Below are 17,665 nucleotides of genomic sequence, written 5' to 3' on the forward strand. Positions count from 1 at the left end.
ATGCATGGATTCATGCTAAGTATACCAATAGTTTTCCTAAAGATCTTCCACTTCTTCAACCTGCTTTGATAGACTTGTGCTGATCTGCCAGTGGAGTCTATTGAATATCCACTTTTTTCTGTATTTTGATCGATTTTAATTTCTTTATGCAGTAACTAATGACTGTCCAATCACACGTCATGTCATTAGTTTGAAAAATGTCAAGGAATTTATATTTATTGATCATTGAGCATGTTGCTTGATCTCTCTCTCACAATGAGCTTAGGCGACACCACTCCCACTCTGCACTCCACAAACGCATCATGAGTGCACCGATACAGTATGTCGTTCCATCATCGAAACAGTGGACCAATGGAGCTGCTCTTGTTTGGGTTATAGAATTGGATGGCCTAGGGTTTTTTATTTATACTTGTTTAAATTTATTATTTCTTTTCTTTTCTTTTCCTTTTTCTTACAAAAGTTTTGAAAATACATTTCACATTTAAAACACCTAAAGATTTTTGCTTTTTTTAACATTTAACTTGATTTGATTGTAAAACCATAAATCTCTCCAATGTAGATTGTCTATTTAGATACCGCTTATTTGATTGTAAAACCATAAATTTCTCTAATGTAAATTGTCTATTTAGATATCGTTTATTGCTAAAAATTGAAAACACAAAATAATTTTTAAATGTATGAATAGTGTCATAGAATCTAGTTTTGAAATTGTTTTTGTTGAAAAAAAGTATTTGTGAGTTTTGTGAACAGTGCACGGAATCCACTAAAAACAATGAAAACTTTCAATTTTCAGCAACATCCAATTGTGCACTAAATTTTTCATTCTATGGATTTGAAGGACAAAGCTAGGCTGTTTACACACAAGCGCTTGACAAACTTTCCTTAGCCGTTGCCACTCAGACAAGAAAAAAAAAATGTTGAATCCAAGCATTGGTTTGGTCAATAGCAGATTCGTACTATTTCCTATATGGAAATTTGATGAACCTAACCTATTCGAAGTGCATAGCCAACATTCTTCTTCCTGACCACCTTCGCGATGCCATTCTCTATCCTCCATTTTTCAACTTGAGTTTCACTTGAGACTTGGGATCTCCACACAAAAATCACGTTGATGGCCACAACTGTTGAAATCTCTGCTGCTAGATTGCCATACACCACGGGTGCACCGATTGGGTATTTCTGTGGCTGGTTTTTTTTTTTTTTTGAAATGGCTGAATTGGTCTGATATGGGCCAAAATAAGTGTTTAAAAAAAAAAAGATAATTTTTTTTTTCAAAACACACTGTTCTCTCTCTCACTATTCTCCCTCAAACTCCCTCCATCTTTTTATTATTTACTATTACTCTTAAATTAGTATGTGTTTACCATTATATGAAAAATTATGTTGGAATGGTTCTATCAGATTGTACAAGTCTTGCTTGTATTTATGAACAAGCATTAGTCACATTGCATTATTTAAAGATCCATCACTCATGCAATGTATACTACATCCTTCAAAAGTCTTAAAATTACTCTCTAGTAAAATACCTTTAAAAAGTGTTGCAATTCCAAATAACCAAGGTGAGACAATGGGAAATCACTTTTCAAATGAAGACATTATGAAACCTACCATACTTATCCTACTAACTTGCTAAAAGCGACACAATACCCTTCAATATAACCCAATAAACCCCTAATATAGAAAAAAACATGCTCCAAAACTTTTAGAGAAATAGGGTAGTGGGCAACTAAATGACTGATAATGTTTAGACTCTGCTTGCATATATAACACTAATTTATAACTAGTAGAGTTTCGCACGGTATGCGGTGTATTTGGTTGTGAGTTTCCTCCAATATTTTAGTAAATTTATACATAACTATGGGAGTGGGAAGCTTGAAGAAGGAAGATTATCAAATAGGCTCAACTCGAGGAGCAATTGGGCCCAACTATTCATCAGCTCGATCCAGCACAATAAGGATAATTCAAATAGTGAAACAGAGGAAGGCGGCCTGCCTGAAGAGCATATGTTCCTTGGGAAACCTTTGACAAACCACTAAGGCCTTAGGATTTGAAGGCCGAGGAAAGAAGTAGAGACGTACAAGCAATGAAAGGAGGAAGCTTCCAGATAAAACATACATCACCTCTATATTTAATGCACTATACCAATTTAGCCTGCCACATTAATAGCAGAATAACCCCTGAATAGTGTCCCCACAACTTGCATCCTACTCTACCACCACCAACAAATGATGGAAGAAGTATCTAAGGAAGGATCAACGACCATCAAAGTGGAAGGCTAGGATGCAATCCCAATAACCATATACAGGAAGGATGATCCTCCTAGAAAGGGGATCAGAAATAGTAAGAGAGAGGAAAAGGGAAAGAAATTAAGAATTGTATAACCGACAAGCATATAATTCAAAGAACCATTCCTCCTCGGCTAGCCTGAGGAAGAACTTGAATAAGAATCTCTGTTTTTCTTTCTATCATTCTCTTCTTAAACTATTGACCTAGACAATTTCCTTTCTTTAAATCACCCATTGAAGCTTGTAAGGCTCGAAAGGTTGGCCTTGATAATCCATCTCTACAAATTAATTGCATCAGACATGCTTTTCAACCCATTCCTCTTTTGATTAGGCCTGATTATTGGTTACGTCCCCTACAATAACAATTTGCAATATTTTAGTGTTTTATTTTATTGAAAAATAGAAAGACAATAAGAGTGGTATAGTGATTTGATAATATTATGTGTCTGCATATTTGGAAATTGCATGATAATTTGATTGATATAGACATACATGTCTCATGCCTACTCAAGAATGCAAATATCATTTTGAAAAAATAAAAATATCCTTCAATTATTTGTTTTACATTTTTTATTGTATGTTATTGAAAATTTTTTTTCTTTTGTTGGACTTTCTTTCAACTATTGCAAAAGTGACTAAATTAGAGCAAAAAATACCATATTTTCAATCAATTGTTTCTCATATAAATCTTAGAAAAATGACATTAAATGTTCATTATACTTAAATAATTAGTACATTACTTAAAATAATTAATATAACAAAATAAATGAATTTATCCTATTAGTAATCTTTTTAACTATATAGAATAAAATACTACAGTGTTGGTTCCAATATGTATATATTACATGTCACTAAAAGAAGTTGGGAAATCTGAATAGTTAAAGACTAATTTTAGTGAATTCACGAATATTTAATTTTTATAGGTTTTGTCTCAATTGTTTTCAAAGCAACAATGTCATATTCCTCAATTAATAATAATAATTATTATTATATAAAATTTTATTATTATATAAAATTTTCTATTATAAATAATTAATGTACAAGTATACCAACAAAAAAAAATAAAAAATTATATGCATATAGGGTTGGGTTCAAATTACACCTGATGTAACTCTAAACAATGTTAAACCACCTAATATTTTTTAATTAGATTTCAATTTTGACAAATCAACCATTATATTACATTATCTTCATATGTTATCCATACTTACAAAATTTCTAGGTGGATAAAGATTAATAGCCATGTCACCAATTAATTATTTAAATTTAAGTTTTTGTAATTTAAAATAATGCATAAAAGATGAGTTTATGAATTGAATGGTAAATAACATCCAATTAGCATGAATGTTAAGAACATATAAAACATGCAATTTAACAGTGAGATTTTCAAATTTTGAATTTTATAACAAGTTATTGGGTGATATAACTCTAAGCAATGCTACATTAGGTGTAACTTGAACCACATTAGGTGTAACTTTTTTTTGAGAGGGACATTAGGTGTAACTTGAACCCTATATATATATATATATATAGTTTTATATTTTTCCCCCACTTTTAAGAAAACCCAAAGGATTGAGTAAAGTTAAAGATAAGACAAATTTAAATACATAGCTCTTACAAATAGATGTGTTACCAATCACAAGAAGTAATTATAATAAGAAATCTAAAAAAATACTATAAATTTTACTGCATAGTTTTTACAAATTAATACAACAATAAATATGATTAGTTGACTTCAACAACATATATTAAATACATTTTTGAATTACTTTTTTGTGATTGATGATGCATTTTTTTAATTCTCATGTTGTAAAATTTATAATCCATAGCATCATTCATTCAAATACTTTTTTGTGATTGAAATGCCACTGATCACACTCATTGCTACATTAATTTTATAAGTTTTGTGGTAAAAATTTGCTATAACTTCAGCAATTTTCCACCCAAAAAAAAAAAAAATAACAGTAAAAAGTATAAAGAATGGATTTTTTTTAAAAAATTATACAAAAAACTAGTTAAATATTATTTAAGTAATAACACAAATGCTTCATTTGAAAATATCACCTTAGGCATCCAAATCTATTGGGTTAGTCTTGGACTAATTTAATGAATTAATACTTTGATATAAATGTAAACTTTATTGAGGTAGGAGTCCAAATTAAAAAAAAAAAAAAAGAAAAAAAAAGAAAAAAAGAAAAGTTAGTGTTACAACCACAAACTATATTGCAACATTTTTACAAATTATTGATATAGCAAATTCTTATTAGTTTTCATATAAGCTTACCATTGATATCACTTTTCACTTTTTAACCACTTGCCATATTATCAGTTTGTGAAAAAAAAAATTTGTAACTTTTTCCTTAAAAATTATAAGAAATTAATCACATAACAAAACCTCATGCTCTCTCTCATGAATCATATATATATATATATATATATTAATACGGAAAATGCTAAATGTACTACAAATTTTATTACACAAAACTTATGATTGGTGGATTCTAATCAACTCAAAACTAAATTTTGAATTGCCTCTTTCTACTTGATGACACATTAATTTGTAAGACCAAATGTAATAAAACTTGTAATATATATATATATATATTAATGAAAAAAACTCAACTTTATTAACTTGTAATAATTTTAGTACTACTCAATTGATTTTGGTTGATTAGTCACACTTCCTAAGGTTATCAGCAATTAGAATTTTACCCAAAGCTGGTTGTACTTTCCTTAATTTCATTGTCGGGGACTCCAGGTGTTTAAATTTAAAAGATTTTATTTCACTTTGGAAATGTAATAAACCATTACATACCAAAGATCATATCATTTCCATGAAAACCTGAGCCTTTTCTTTAATCGGTTGTATCCCAAAGCATTCACAAAATAATTTTAGTCTTGACAAAATATAAGTCCACTTTTTTTTTTTCAAAAAAAAGTTCCTAGACTAGAATACCACCCTATCCAAATACACCTCATCAAGAGGATTCCAACGTACATGAGAATGAGATAAACTATCAATAACTTTTAACATGACATAAGCTTAAATTACACACACACTACTACATTTTTTTCTTCCCTCAAAAGCATGCAACACCATCTTCTAATGCGTGATTGAATTTGCACTTCAAAAATAATTTAGAATGCGAACACCAGGCCAATCCAATTGTATAGGTCGTATGAAAATCATACACTAGTTTCAGCCACCAGCACCGCTGCTCCTGCAAGCAATCAAGATAGCTCATATCAGTGGACAACACAATACTAGAATGAGTTCTTAAATCCTACATTAAGTATTTGGAAAAGATAAGATCCTTCAAATAACATAAAGTGAAATATTTTATGTAGCATGAGTAGGACAGAATCTACGAGGCTCAGCATTTCCCTTACTAACCAATTCTAATAATTTCAGCAGACTTGAAAGATACACACTGACCTTGAAGAAAATAAACTACTATGCTGTTACTCTATCTCAGCTGTTTTCTTTCAGACTGCTTTCTAGCAAAGTCAAGTTGGGCGTCTTCTCTGCCTCTTTTACCACTGTAGATCCTGTTGAAACATCAAACAATCCATCCATATTGCAATAAGAATCCTTAACAGAAAAAGGTATCCTCGGATTAACTGTAACTTCAAACATGCTGGGAGAAAGAGAAGGGGTAGGTTTTGACAAACATTTCATGTTTTCATCCTGTTGAGAAAAGTCATGAAGCTCCCTCTGACTGGACAACTCCAGAGAATCAGAATCATATTTGCTGCCAGCATGTAAACGAGAAAGAGAATCACCAATGAGATTGTTCTGAATCTCCTTATTTATATCAATAGATCCAACTTGTCTGCTCAAACCATCAACTTGATCTTCAAAATTTAACTTTTCCTTCTCATAAGTGCTATTATTCAAATGCAAATCATATTTGGGATTGTGTAGGTCATATATTGCATCTTCCCCCACTTTCTGACCTGGGTTTATATTTACAATATAAGAAACGGTACCTGAATCACTAGTATTAAGTCCTCCATTAATAGGAGTGACCTTCATATCCAATCTGTAGGCACTTCCCTTGGTTTCTGAATCACATATACCAACATCACATCCTTCAGATTCAATTTTCTCTGCATTCAGCTGACTTTTTCCAACAGTTTTAGGAGATAATCTGTTTTGAACTTTAGGAGATTTGCCAGGACAAGTTTTGACATTCCTTGATGCACTAGAGCCTTGGATTGCAGCAAATGGTGATTCAAGAAGAGGTGTTGGAGATTTAGGTTTCATATTCAAGGAAGTTGGCTGAGGATCAGGTTTTACATTACTGATTACTGTTAGAGTTCTGACAGGTTTTCCAAACTTCGCCTCATTTGGGCCTCCATTTGGTCTAACTCTCCCTGCTCCAATTTTAGGCAAGCCACTGGGTACCACAGGATGAGATGGTATTCTTCCTGGTGGAGTGCGTCCTGCCAGTTTCGCCTGCATTGGATAAAAAATTGATGGTGAATAAGGTGAGTTTGCCAAAACAATATCCACAAAGGACCTGTAATTTTTTTTTAGTTTGTATAGCTTAGTCATTTTTAAAATTACATCTTTTACCTCCATCTTGAAAACTGCCAAAAAAAAAAAAAAACACTTCCCAACTAGAATACAAAAATTATAATAGGGAACGCAAAAACTGACCCCATCAAAGAAGCCAATTTTAGGTGATGGCAACCGAAGACCAGAAGGTTTTGCAGAAGCTGGATGAAGAAGTGCACCACTTCCTATTGAAGCTCTCTTTACACATTGACCAAGCAATCCAGTCATGTGACTTTCGTGCCCAAAAGAACCTTGCTCATTACAATGTTTCTGAGACTCCAAAACATGAGTTGCATCACTATCTATGGAGACCCCTTTGCAAGAAGCAGTGTCAAGGCTAGCTCTTGAATTATTTGATATTTGTTTAACAGTAGAACATGATGATGATGACCCTGAGGACCATTCACTGATAGAGCTAGCAGGTGAAGTATTAGGGGTGAGCTTGGGCACAGACATCAACTGAGAGAGATGAGAACTGCCAGACTGAACTTTATTTATTGATGATGTTCTGGATGGTGTTCTGGACGGTGTTTTGGAGGTTGAACCAAATGAAGGTGGGTTACCACTTCCAGATTCAATTTTTCTTTTCATGGAATTTTGGGTAGATATACTACTGTTGTCAGAAGAAGCACTTCCAGAACTATCAAACGAGGAAGAAGTTGGTAGTGTCTTGGTTGCATTTGATGAACCCAAAGAAGAGGATTTAGATGATTCTGTGGGCCTAGGAACAACATTTCGTAAACCACCCGACGCAGGTAATTTAGGCACTAAAGCCCCTCTACCTGCAACAATGAAATAAGGTTTAAATGTACTTCAATTCAAATAAGAGTAAAGCTAATCTGAATATAAGAAACTAAATAATCTGACTAAATAATGCTCATAATTACCAATTGCACTTCTTGCATCATCCTTTACAATTTTAACATGGTGACCACCCATTGAGGCCCTCTTGGTTAATGCGGTTGAGCTGGGACTGTCCTTGCCTACCTTTGGTCGCTTTGCAAGAGATGTAGGCTCTCCCCTCTTGGCAAAGGACTTCATTTTAGAAAAGATAGAAAAAGTGTCAATTAAAACACATCAAAGGTTAGAGCTTAATTTCATGATATCTGATTATTTTTATTCCTGCCTATGTATTAGTTAGCACAAATATGGGCCAAAAATTCTCTCTTCATTGTATTGATTTCAAATAACATATAAAATTTCAATCACCGAATTAGCAATGAAATAGAAAAACCAATGACTAGATCAGCCGAAAGATGGATGCACACCTGAGATACATGTGGACCACCAAAAACTGGCTTTGTCATTTTCCCTGGTCCTTGCAAACCTACATTTGACTTGCTGGAAGTTGATTTGGCCTTAATCTGAAAATTCAAAACAATATTCTTTCATATATTCCTAAACATAATAGAAATTATGACAATTACCAGCTGCCAAGCTTGGAACTTACCTTATTTCGAGACACAAAGTCCACCTTCTTTGAAGCTGAAAACAAAAGCCAACGTTAGTCTGAGAATAAGTCATTCCTAAAATAGACCCAGAACTTTAGCTAAAGTTATAAGGGTTTGGATGGGGTTTGGCTAGGGCTTAATTCAAATCTTCTAAGCATAACCTGCCAACTCCTAGCACTTCAACATGTGCAAGACAAAGGGAATGACTGCTGAACAAGTAGAGATGTAGCAACTGCACTTACAACGAATACTTTGGATTCCAGTCACTGCTGGTGCAGCTATGCTTCTTGCATTTGCCACATTGGATGCAGCACTGGATTTCTGGATTGAAGCTCTTACATCTTCAAACAAATCGGCCTCAAGACTTGCTAATGTCAAAGACTCGCTTTCTAAGCTTTCCAAAGTAGAGATTGACTCGGCAGATCTGTGTATCTCCTCTTGAATCCCGGGTAATTTATGTTTTTCAACGCTCTCAACTCCTTCCATGATGCTAGACAACTCCTCCGGTTCCAGAACACCTGTCATATATACCAACAAAGTAATGCTCCTCACAATTGAACTTTAAACAAAAAGCTTCCATATTTTCGAGTATATGCAGAAAGCATACCTGCACTTGTGAAGAAAGCACTATCCCACGCTAAACTTTTGCGCAAGTTATATTTGCGATTTTTTGCTGTCATTTCTGGTTCATTTGATTCAGACGGTTGAGGCACTTGTTCCATATGTTCAAAAGTGCCAAATGTGTCCTCTAATGTGTTCGTATCCACGGACTCCATCAACTCAACACTTCCATGTCCCTCATTTTCTGAACATTATATTAAATCAAAATAGATATAGATCCAATTAAATATTTGCTGTTACTCTTTCTATGGATAACTGTACTTTTGTTCAGCTTATTTTCTAAGAACCAATGCAAATAAACAATAAGCTAAACAAATTAGACGATACAAAGGAAAATTATCGACCCAAAAATTGAATCCGAAACAATCAAAACTGGAAAGGCAGCCCTAGAATCTCAAAGGAAACACTTTTATTTCATTTCAAAACAACTAAATAGAGTACGATCAAGAACAAATTGCACAATTTTTGTGACTTCAGCCACCGAATGAAAAAGCTTCCTTTTGGCGAGCTCGATTCAAAGCTATTCAAAAACTCAATTTCAGTGAAAAAAGCAAAGATCAATTGGGCATCTGAAACTTTTTTCTCTTTACATAGGTTTAGTCTGAAGCAGCAAGTTTTTCAAAAACCTAAATCACGCTTTCTTTATAAACAAACAAGATCAATCAGATTCACTCACACATACAACCAAAAAAAAAAAAAACTTCATACACACTGATTCGAAAATGAAAAAAGAAACTTGTGGATTTAGAACCTGAAAATGAATGGTGGAGCGATTCAGAGAAGGAGGAATTGAATAAGAGAGAATCGTCCTCTGAGGAGACATCGATGAGACTGAGGCGTCTGCCTTGAAGATCGTTGCTTCTCTTGACGAAATCGGCGTCCATTACTGGTTTTTGAGCAGCCGATCTACTCGAATTTCAGGCGGCGGAGACGGCGTTTGGATTGGTTTTGTATGAATTCGAAGATGAGAGCGGAAAAAAAACTACCGGTGTTGGTGTTGAGATGAGACTTGAGAGTTGAGAGAGAGAGAGAGAGAGAGAGAGGAGGAGGGGGAGTTTTTTGAACTTTGGAGAAGCGGCGGTTTTTAAAATTTGGGACTAAATTAAAATAAAATAAAAAATGAGAAGGTAAAAATGGAAATTTATATATACGTGTGCAAAAAAGAATGAGAGCGTCTAATTTGTCCTTTGCTCTGACTGATATATAGTTATATACAACACAACACTTTACCGTTTACACACCAAAAGTACACAACTCATTTTTTAATTGAAAATGAGTTTAAAAAAAAATGTGCCCAATAATGTGTGTACTAATAATAGACTAATTTTTATGGTCTAGTGTTGGACCCTAATCTAATTGGGGTGGATTAAATTAAAACTCATCATGAATAGGTAAGTTTAAGACTATTTTAATTTGGTTTTTAGTATTTTCTAAGAATATCTTTCTACTCATTTACCTAAATGTAATTTTCAGATTTAAAAAAAAAAAAAAAAATTATTTCAACAATCATGAAAATTTTACTTGAACGTGACCATAATAACTCTATATCAGTTGAGAAGTCACGTATAATTATTTCTTTTATTGACATGTCATGTATTTTCACTTAGGTGTAATGGTAAATTGGTAATGTTTCTAATAAAGCAAGTGATCAACCAAGGCATTATAGTAAAGTTGTAAATCTAGTTTTCTAAATGAAGAGAATTTATGTTTGAATGCTTTCACTGTACCTGTAAGAAAAGAAAAATAAATTAGGCAATCAATTTAAGATTATATAATTAAAAAGGTAGGTGATCAATTTAGGATTTCATTACTTCTTTTATCCAATTTACTTATAAAACAACCATGAGTGTTAGAATGTGTCGCCCAAAGTATCAGCAACCAAAATGATATGATTTTGAAGCTTGTCAATGAAGATCCTAACACTCCATTTGGAAATGAGGGAAATAAATGAAAGAATAAAACACTGGGAAATAAATGAAAGAATAAAACACTGGGGATATTTAATATACTCCAACTATTCCCTTGCTTAGGAGTAAAGTAATGGAATGTTTATGAGCAAATGCACATTCATTTATACTCCCTCCTAACTATTCTTCCCATAAATAAGAGAACAATGAGATTTTAATATAGGTAGCGATTGGGTTTTCATGAAAACTAACTCAACGGTATCATTTTCTAAAGGGCAGAGACCCGCCGACATCAGTTCAGCCCAAATGGTTTGGATGGGTGACTCGAGTCCACAATTTGATTGAACGCCCTTGCTTATTATTTTTAATGAAATAGAAAATGCTAAATTTTTTTTACCTATTTTAGAAAAGTTCCTTCTTTGATAAACTTCCCGACATGGGGAAAAAATTTAATATTTTATTCCATCGTCATGTTTCATTCCACTTCATTATTTTCTTTTATAGATTTTTTTTTTTTAATAGATCCACAAGTATAGTGGAAGTCTACTTCAATACTTGTAGGCTTGTAGCTTTCTTCCCGTTGGCCCGGTAGTGAAAAGTGAGAAATTGTTGTGGACTCATTTACCATCAACCATCAAGTGTATATGCGCGCCGGGACTTGATAAAAAGTGAAAATCTGACATGCTAGGACAGGCCACCACCATAATATGTTTATTATGAGTTTTGAAAAAAACACTCTACTAGACTACTATAATATAGATGTTAATATTATCTTTTCAGCATACAGTGGCAAGGAATATGCTGAGAATAAAATGAAACAGATTTGCTAGAACGTAAGATGAATCAAATACCAACGCTCCTACACAAAATTTAAATCAAAACAGTTTATGGTTGCAAGATATTGTGCTAGGATTAATGGTGTGATTCTCATACAAATGTGATTTTTGAAATGAACAGGATCTCGTAAAATAAAAGAGATTGGCCAAATCTCATTTTTAATCCATCATAAGGAACATGATATCATCCAATCTCAATATCTAGAGTAAACATAGAAGGCATAATAACATAGAATTTAATTTGAATGAAATTGGCAGGACATAATCACATAATAATAAGTACTCAGCCAAATCATATTTTCCTCTCTGTTTTGCCACAGTAGAGATAAATGATTGTAATGAACAAATATTAAGATCACAGTTTTGAGTCTTGACAGTCAAAAGAACTTCAGGGCATCACAAACCATTTAAGTTAGTTAGACTAGCTTGAATTACAAACATCTGGCCATGATCCTACTCAGAAAACCTTATATTACCATAAATCTGCTCAAATATAATTAAACATTGACAAATAAATAAATAAAATAAAATAAAAATGTTTTTTTTCATCGTTTTATAACACCCAAAAAGAAAAAATCTTCAACATTGAATGCAAATAATCATGCATGTGCAAGTCAGACATGGGAAGGGGAGGATCCGACTCCAAACGTCACGGTTGGAAACCAAGAAATGTCATTTGGCCAAAAGATTGTCACGGTTGGAAACCAAGAAATGTCATTTAGCCAAAAGATCATTAGTGATTGGCCGCTGAGCCTTGTATAGGGTCAACAAGAAGAAGGAACATGATTAACTGAGATAATATGGTGTAGCATTAACTCCAGAAAACAAAACCAGTTGACAAATTTATGTTGACACAAAGCATTGATCATAAGACAAGATGGACAAGACTACATTATAAAACCTTAAATTGAGGTATACTGAAAAATCTAAACAACCAATGAAACCCGGAATCTCCAAAGCCTTGACAGGCCCCAACATCATGGCCTAATAAAATCTCTCAGGCAAAGAACCCAATTACTGAAAATGTAGAACTTTCTAAGAGTCAATTAAAAAATAACCAACTGGTTAGATACATTTGATTGAGTCTGCTTCCTACACATTTTCACAATCATATCCAAGTCAACTACTCACCTATTTGCTTGCTAACCGCATTTCAGTTAACCAACAGTACATTCATACTTGATTCATAATAAACACCTAAACGCTGAATCAACATCTAGATAAGAGAGTTCAAAGCATCAAACCACATTGCCTTCCTCTGATGTTGTATCTTTTCTGCCTCGCTTTTTGGTACTGGGAGAAGCTTTACTTGGTGTAGAGGACAAATACTTGAGTCGATAACTGACAAGTGAAGGTCCAAAAATGCTGAATTTCCCAGCACTGCTAAAAGCCGTCTCTGCATCAGAACGTCTCTTGAAAACCACCTTGGCTCGGTTACTCTTCTTTATAACTTCAGTCTCTGATTCATTCAATGACCCAAAGCGGCTAAATATCTTATTAAGATTTGCTTCTGAAGGAACAGCATCCATGTCCATAAAGTTCAGAATAAGAGCCGTCGGTGAGGGATCCGGCCTAAAGCTCTCCTCCAAGTGAGCCACTGGCTTCACTGCATCTGATCCAAGATTTTCACCAAAACTTTGTTGCTTAGAATCCATATTCAGACTCATTTCAAAAGCTACTAGTGGTTCAATAGCAGAACAATCCTTTTCACTTGAAGTCTCAGGCAGAATCTCTCTTGCTTCATTCTGATTCTCAAGTGATGAGTGCTCTTCAGGTAGGCTTTGAATAATCCTGTCAGTCCAGTAAGAGTCGCTCGTCTCCAACTTGGATTTTTCATTGATTCCTCGCTTTCTTAATCTTTTTCCAGTTTTCCCACCGAAGACTCGTTTCAAACACCATTCACGCTCCATGAAATTAGAATCATCCCGGCTAACAGAATTCCGGAATCCTGAGAAAAAGCTAACAATAGAAACTAAAAAGTTGTATCCTTTCATGGGATCTCTGGCAGCCAGGCAGAGCTGTGACAGCATCTCTTCAGGAGAGGAAACCTCCATTTTTGTGAGCTCACTAATGTGGGATCTCCCCAAGCTAGGATTTTGTTTGCTTTTATTCTTGTCCACTGTATCTTGAGAAATTCCATCACCATACTTGAGTATTGGATTAGACCCATTCAGTTGGCTGGCAGCCCGACGAATGCCATCTCCAACTTTAAAAGTTTCCCTGGTCTGTACAGGCTTATTGGCAGACCCTGATGACAGATGACGCTTCTCATCTTTCACAGAAGAGTCATCAGACATACCATCAACTGCCTTACGTTTCTTTCCAGACAATTTTGAAAGCAACTTACCAACATCTTTCTTTTTTGATCCACTTTCACCATTTGAAGTACGCAAGCTCTTCTCAGTGAGCAAATCTGACAAACTCTTCTCTCTTTTCTCTTTTTTACTGGGGGACAAACTCTTCTCTTTTTTCTCTTTTTTACTGGGCGACAAACTCTTCTCTTTTTTCTCCTTTTTACTGGGCGACAAACTCTTCTCTTTTTTCTCCTTTTTACCAGGGGACAAACTCTTCTCTTTTTTCTTTTTTTTACTGGGGGACGTACTATCCCCAGAGATGTGCTTTCGCTTACCAGAAGAGCTTAATTGACTCTTCGACTTTCCTTTTCCAGAAGCCAACGGCTTCTCATTGTCAATATCCAGAATAGCATTCTCATTCAACTCACTGTGATTTTTCTTCTCCCCAGTCGGTAGAATGTCCGCATCACTCTCCAACAGAGCACCAACCATATTGAACTCAGGCAGCTGAGAATAACCCTTCCAACGATAGAAGGCTGACAATTGAGCCCGTGCTATTACTAGTTCAAGTCTGTTAGCTTCACCACGTGGCGATTGAGCTAATTCTTTAATATAATTGACAAGTTCAACAGGTTCAAAAGAATCAGCTGTCAAAGAATAGTCCCCACCAACTCTTCTACTCGATTCTTCCCTGATTCCGGCATTAGCTATTATCTGAGTTCTGAGTTTGGCATACACTTCTTCTGATGTGCAGGAACAGGCCAACCCAAACTCTACACGTCTGGAAATCTCTTCCAAAGCACAGACAACAGCATAGTGGAATTCTTCCTTATTGCTCTGCTTCTCCATTTGTGAGAAATGCCCCCTAAAGGACTTTATCCGTGCCTCTTCATTCCAAGCGAATGTTTGATCTCCAAAATACGCTATCAGATAACCATCTTTTCTAAAATACTTCTTTGCCTTGTCTGACGAATCTGAAGGATCAAAAATCTGCCCAGGCCACCAAGGATGGCTCCTAACTTTACCCCATACTAGATCAGAGACATGAAATTCCGGCCTTGAGGCACCTGATTTGACATTCACATCACCTGATACATTCTCATCTGTTGTCATATACGGATTCAAATCTACAACAAGGTTGAAAGCATTAGACTCCTCTCCAATAGTCTTGCTAACCCCAGCTTCCATACCGTGAGCATCCGGGGACTGTTTCCCATCAGTCTCTACAACTGCATCCATTTTCACATCCTGGTTTTCTAATCCCTCTGAAGTTAAAACCTCAGAAACATGAGTGTCTGGAGATCGTTTCTCATTGGTCTCTACAACTGCATCCATTTTCATATCCTGGTTTTCTAATCCCTCGGAAGTTAAAACCTCAGAAACATGAGTGTCTGGGGATCGTTTCTCATCAGTCTCTACAACTGCATCCATTTTCATATCCTGGTTTTCTAATCCCTCTGAAGTTAAAACCTTGGAAACGTGAGCGTCTGGAGATCGTTTCTCATTGGTCTCTACAACAGCATCCATTTTCATATCCTGGTTTTCTAATCCCTCTGAAGTTAAAACCTCAGAAACATGAGTAACCCCCGTCTCATCAGTCTCCACTACATTTGATAATTGGCTAACCGACTCTACACCCGGCTCTCTATCACCCTGCCTAGAACCTGAGGCACCACCACCTTGCAATTGGCCGATACCCGAGACCTCGTCAACATGAACAAGCTTCCCATTTTGATCCCCATCACTTCCAACTAATCCCTCTGAAGTTAAAACCTCAGAAACATGAGTAACAACCGTCTCATCAATCTCCGCTACATTTGATAATTGGCTAACCGACTCTACACCCGGCTCTCTATCACCCTGTCTAGAACCTGAGGCAATACCATCTTGCAATCGGTCGATACCCGAGACCTCGCCAACATGAACCTGCTTTCCATTTTGACCCCCATCACTTCCAACTACTTCCTCCTTGGCCCGATTTTGCAATGGATCATTCCCTTCTACAAAAGGGTCACCATCTACAGTACCAACATTCCTTTCATTAAACCCTGAATCCCCAACCATAGTCCCAACAATCCCAACACTATTTTTCGACTCCAAAACCAATTCTTTATCGCTTTTCACTTCCCCAACAACAACTTGGCCCCCCACTAAACTCTCAGCACCCTCAATCTCACTAAAGATCCTAACTTTCTCCACTAAAGAACCCTGAACCTGACTCTGACTCTTCAAAGGCTCCTCCTTTACCGTTAGGGTTTCAGTTTCAGAACCAACAGGTTTAACCGAAGGCTCCGAATTCTTAACCCGAAGAGACCCGTTTTCCGGGTCGGCCGAAACGACGTCGGAGTTCAGGTCGATATGGGAAGAATTTTCAGACATTAAGGAAAACCCTAAAAAGAATCAAATAGTAAAAAATAAAATTACATTATTACGATTACCATAACGAGCCCTAATAATAATTATCACATTCGCACAATACAATAGTAAAACATTTATTAAAAAAAAAACACAAGAACAAAGAAAAAAAAAGAAGGAAAGATTGTATTTGTTACCTTAGTTTTTGCTATGCCCTGTGAGAGTTTTGATGAGAGGGTTGAAACTTGAAAGTGTGAAGAAATATTTGAGGGGTTTCTGTTGAGAGAGAGAGAGAAGGGTAAGGTGGTCAAGATTTGATGCGGTGTGGTGTGGTGGTGGTGGTTTTGTACTTGTAAAGAGAAACAGGTTCTTCGTTTTTTAATCACGAGATGAAGACAGCGCAAATGGGATTCTATGCCACGTGGCGGAGATCAGACGGGTTTTATTTTTTATTTTTGTTTTTTGAAGGGGTAGTGTTTGTTTTGGAAGCGATTGACCGGTCTTGATCTGATCAGAATCATCAGATACGGATTGAAAACGCTTGCTTACGTGTCAAGTGTGAAGAAATTTAAGGGTATGATTATTGTGGGTAGGGGTCAAATGGGGAGCCCCATTTTGGGCCGTTACAAGTTTCAGTAACGCCTTTGTTTTCATTTTCAAGTGTCAACCCATCAATCCCACGATTCCCACCAACATGAATATCAAATAACTTTTTCAAATGTCTTATCTTACTCAAAGCCTATCTATACGCTAGTTTTCCTTTTATTTTTTATTTATTTTTTTTTAAATGGTTAGAAATACTTAGATAATATAGAAGATGATGCGACTTTGAGAGGTATCAAGGGCATGTTTGATAAAACACTTCTAGTAATGTTATTTAAATATTATGAAAATATGTTGAGTAAAAAAATGTTGTGAAAATATATATTGTGATGTTTAAATAACAAAAACTATTATTTAAACAACAATATCAAATAAGTCCCAACTTGCTCAACTAGTTTTATCTTCTTCTTCTTCTTCTTCTTATTTATGTCCGATATTATTTTTACTTCCTCTTGGGACAGGGATGGACCCAAGTGAGGGCCCGGCCCCCTCCAGATCCAAATTTTTATTTTTATTTTTTTATATATAGTTATAATATATTTCATTTATATAATTGGGCCCCATTCCAAAACCTTAGATGCTCTTTCTCCTCAATAAGGCTAACTAGCCTCACCCAACTAGTACCTATTCAACCCAAAAACTTAACAAAAATAATAAAAATATTCACAATAGTGATTGAATTTTAGGGAAAAAAAAACTATTTTACTACTAAAGAACCAAAAAATTATATATTATTGAAGAAGTTAAAGCTA

At 35.1% G+C, this 17,665-nt stretch overlaps 2 protein-coding genes across 3 annotated transcripts; both read right to left on the minus strand.

The window, feature by feature from the left end:
* Positions 1-5,189: 5,189 nt before the first annotated feature.
* On the minus strand, positions 5,190-10,026 carry LOC112008651 (uncharacterized). Of its 2 annotated transcripts, none has more exons than XM_065776822.1 (9): positions 9,670-10,026; positions 8,905-9,102; positions 8,540-8,815; positions 8,297-8,331; positions 8,115-8,210; positions 7,734-7,881; positions 6,949-7,628; positions 5,722-6,744; positions 5,190-5,506 (listed from the first exon to the last, which is right to left on the minus strand). In XM_065776822.1, exons 1-8 carry the CDS (start codon positions 9,800-9,802, stop codon positions 5,758-5,760), a joined length of 2,553 nt encoding a protein of 850 aa, XP_065632894.1. In that variant the 5' UTR covers positions 9,803-10,026; the 3' UTR covers positions 5,190-5,506; positions 5,722-5,757. The 2 variants fall into 2 exon arrangements, with proteins under 2 accessions (XP_065632894.1, XP_065632895.1); XM_065776823.1 differs by lacking the exon at positions 5,190-5,506 and having other exon boundaries at positions 5,721-5,834; positions 5,958-6,744.
* A 2,496-nt stretch (positions 10,027-12,522) lies between these two features.
* Positions 12,523-16,668, minus strand: LOC112025832 (PWWP domain-containing protein 2). Its single transcript, XM_065776821.1, has 2 exons — positions 16,508-16,668; positions 12,523-16,345 (listed from the first exon to the last, which is right to left on the minus strand). The coding sequence occupies exon 2, from the start codon at positions 16,332-16,334 to the stop codon at positions 12,900-12,902; it is 3,435 nt and encodes a 1,144-aa protein (XP_065632893.1). The 5' UTR covers positions 16,335-16,345; positions 16,508-16,668; the 3' UTR covers positions 12,523-12,899.
* Positions 16,669-17,665: the final 997 nt, after the last annotated feature.

Source organism: Quercus suber, unplaced genomic scaffold (genome assembly GCF_002906115.3).
Source record: "Quercus suber isolate HL8 unplaced genomic scaffold, Cork oak 2.0 scaffold_142, whole genome shotgun sequence".
Lineage (NCBI taxonomy): Eukaryota > Viridiplantae > Streptophyta > Magnoliopsida > Fagales > Fagaceae > Quercus > Quercus suber.

Excerpts from the sequence above, each read along its gene's own strand:
- LOC112008651 (XM_065776822.1), bottom strand. The coding sequence starts at position 9,802 with ATGGACGCCGATTTCGTCAAGAGAAGCAACGATCTTCAAGGCAGACGC. Across the intron at positions 8,816-8,904 it reads TGCTTTCTTCACAAGTGCAG|GTGTTCTGGAACCGGAGGAG; the intron begins GTATGCTTTCTG and ends TATATATGACAG. Across the intron at positions 7,882-8,114 it reads GTGGTCCACATGTATCTCAG|TCCTTTGCCAAGAGGGGAGA; the intron begins GTGTGCATCCAT and ends TCTAAAATGAAG.
- LOC112025832 (XM_065776821.1), bottom strand. The coding sequence starts at position 16,334 with ATGTCTGAAAATTCTTCCCATATCGACCTGAACTCCGACGTCGTTTCG.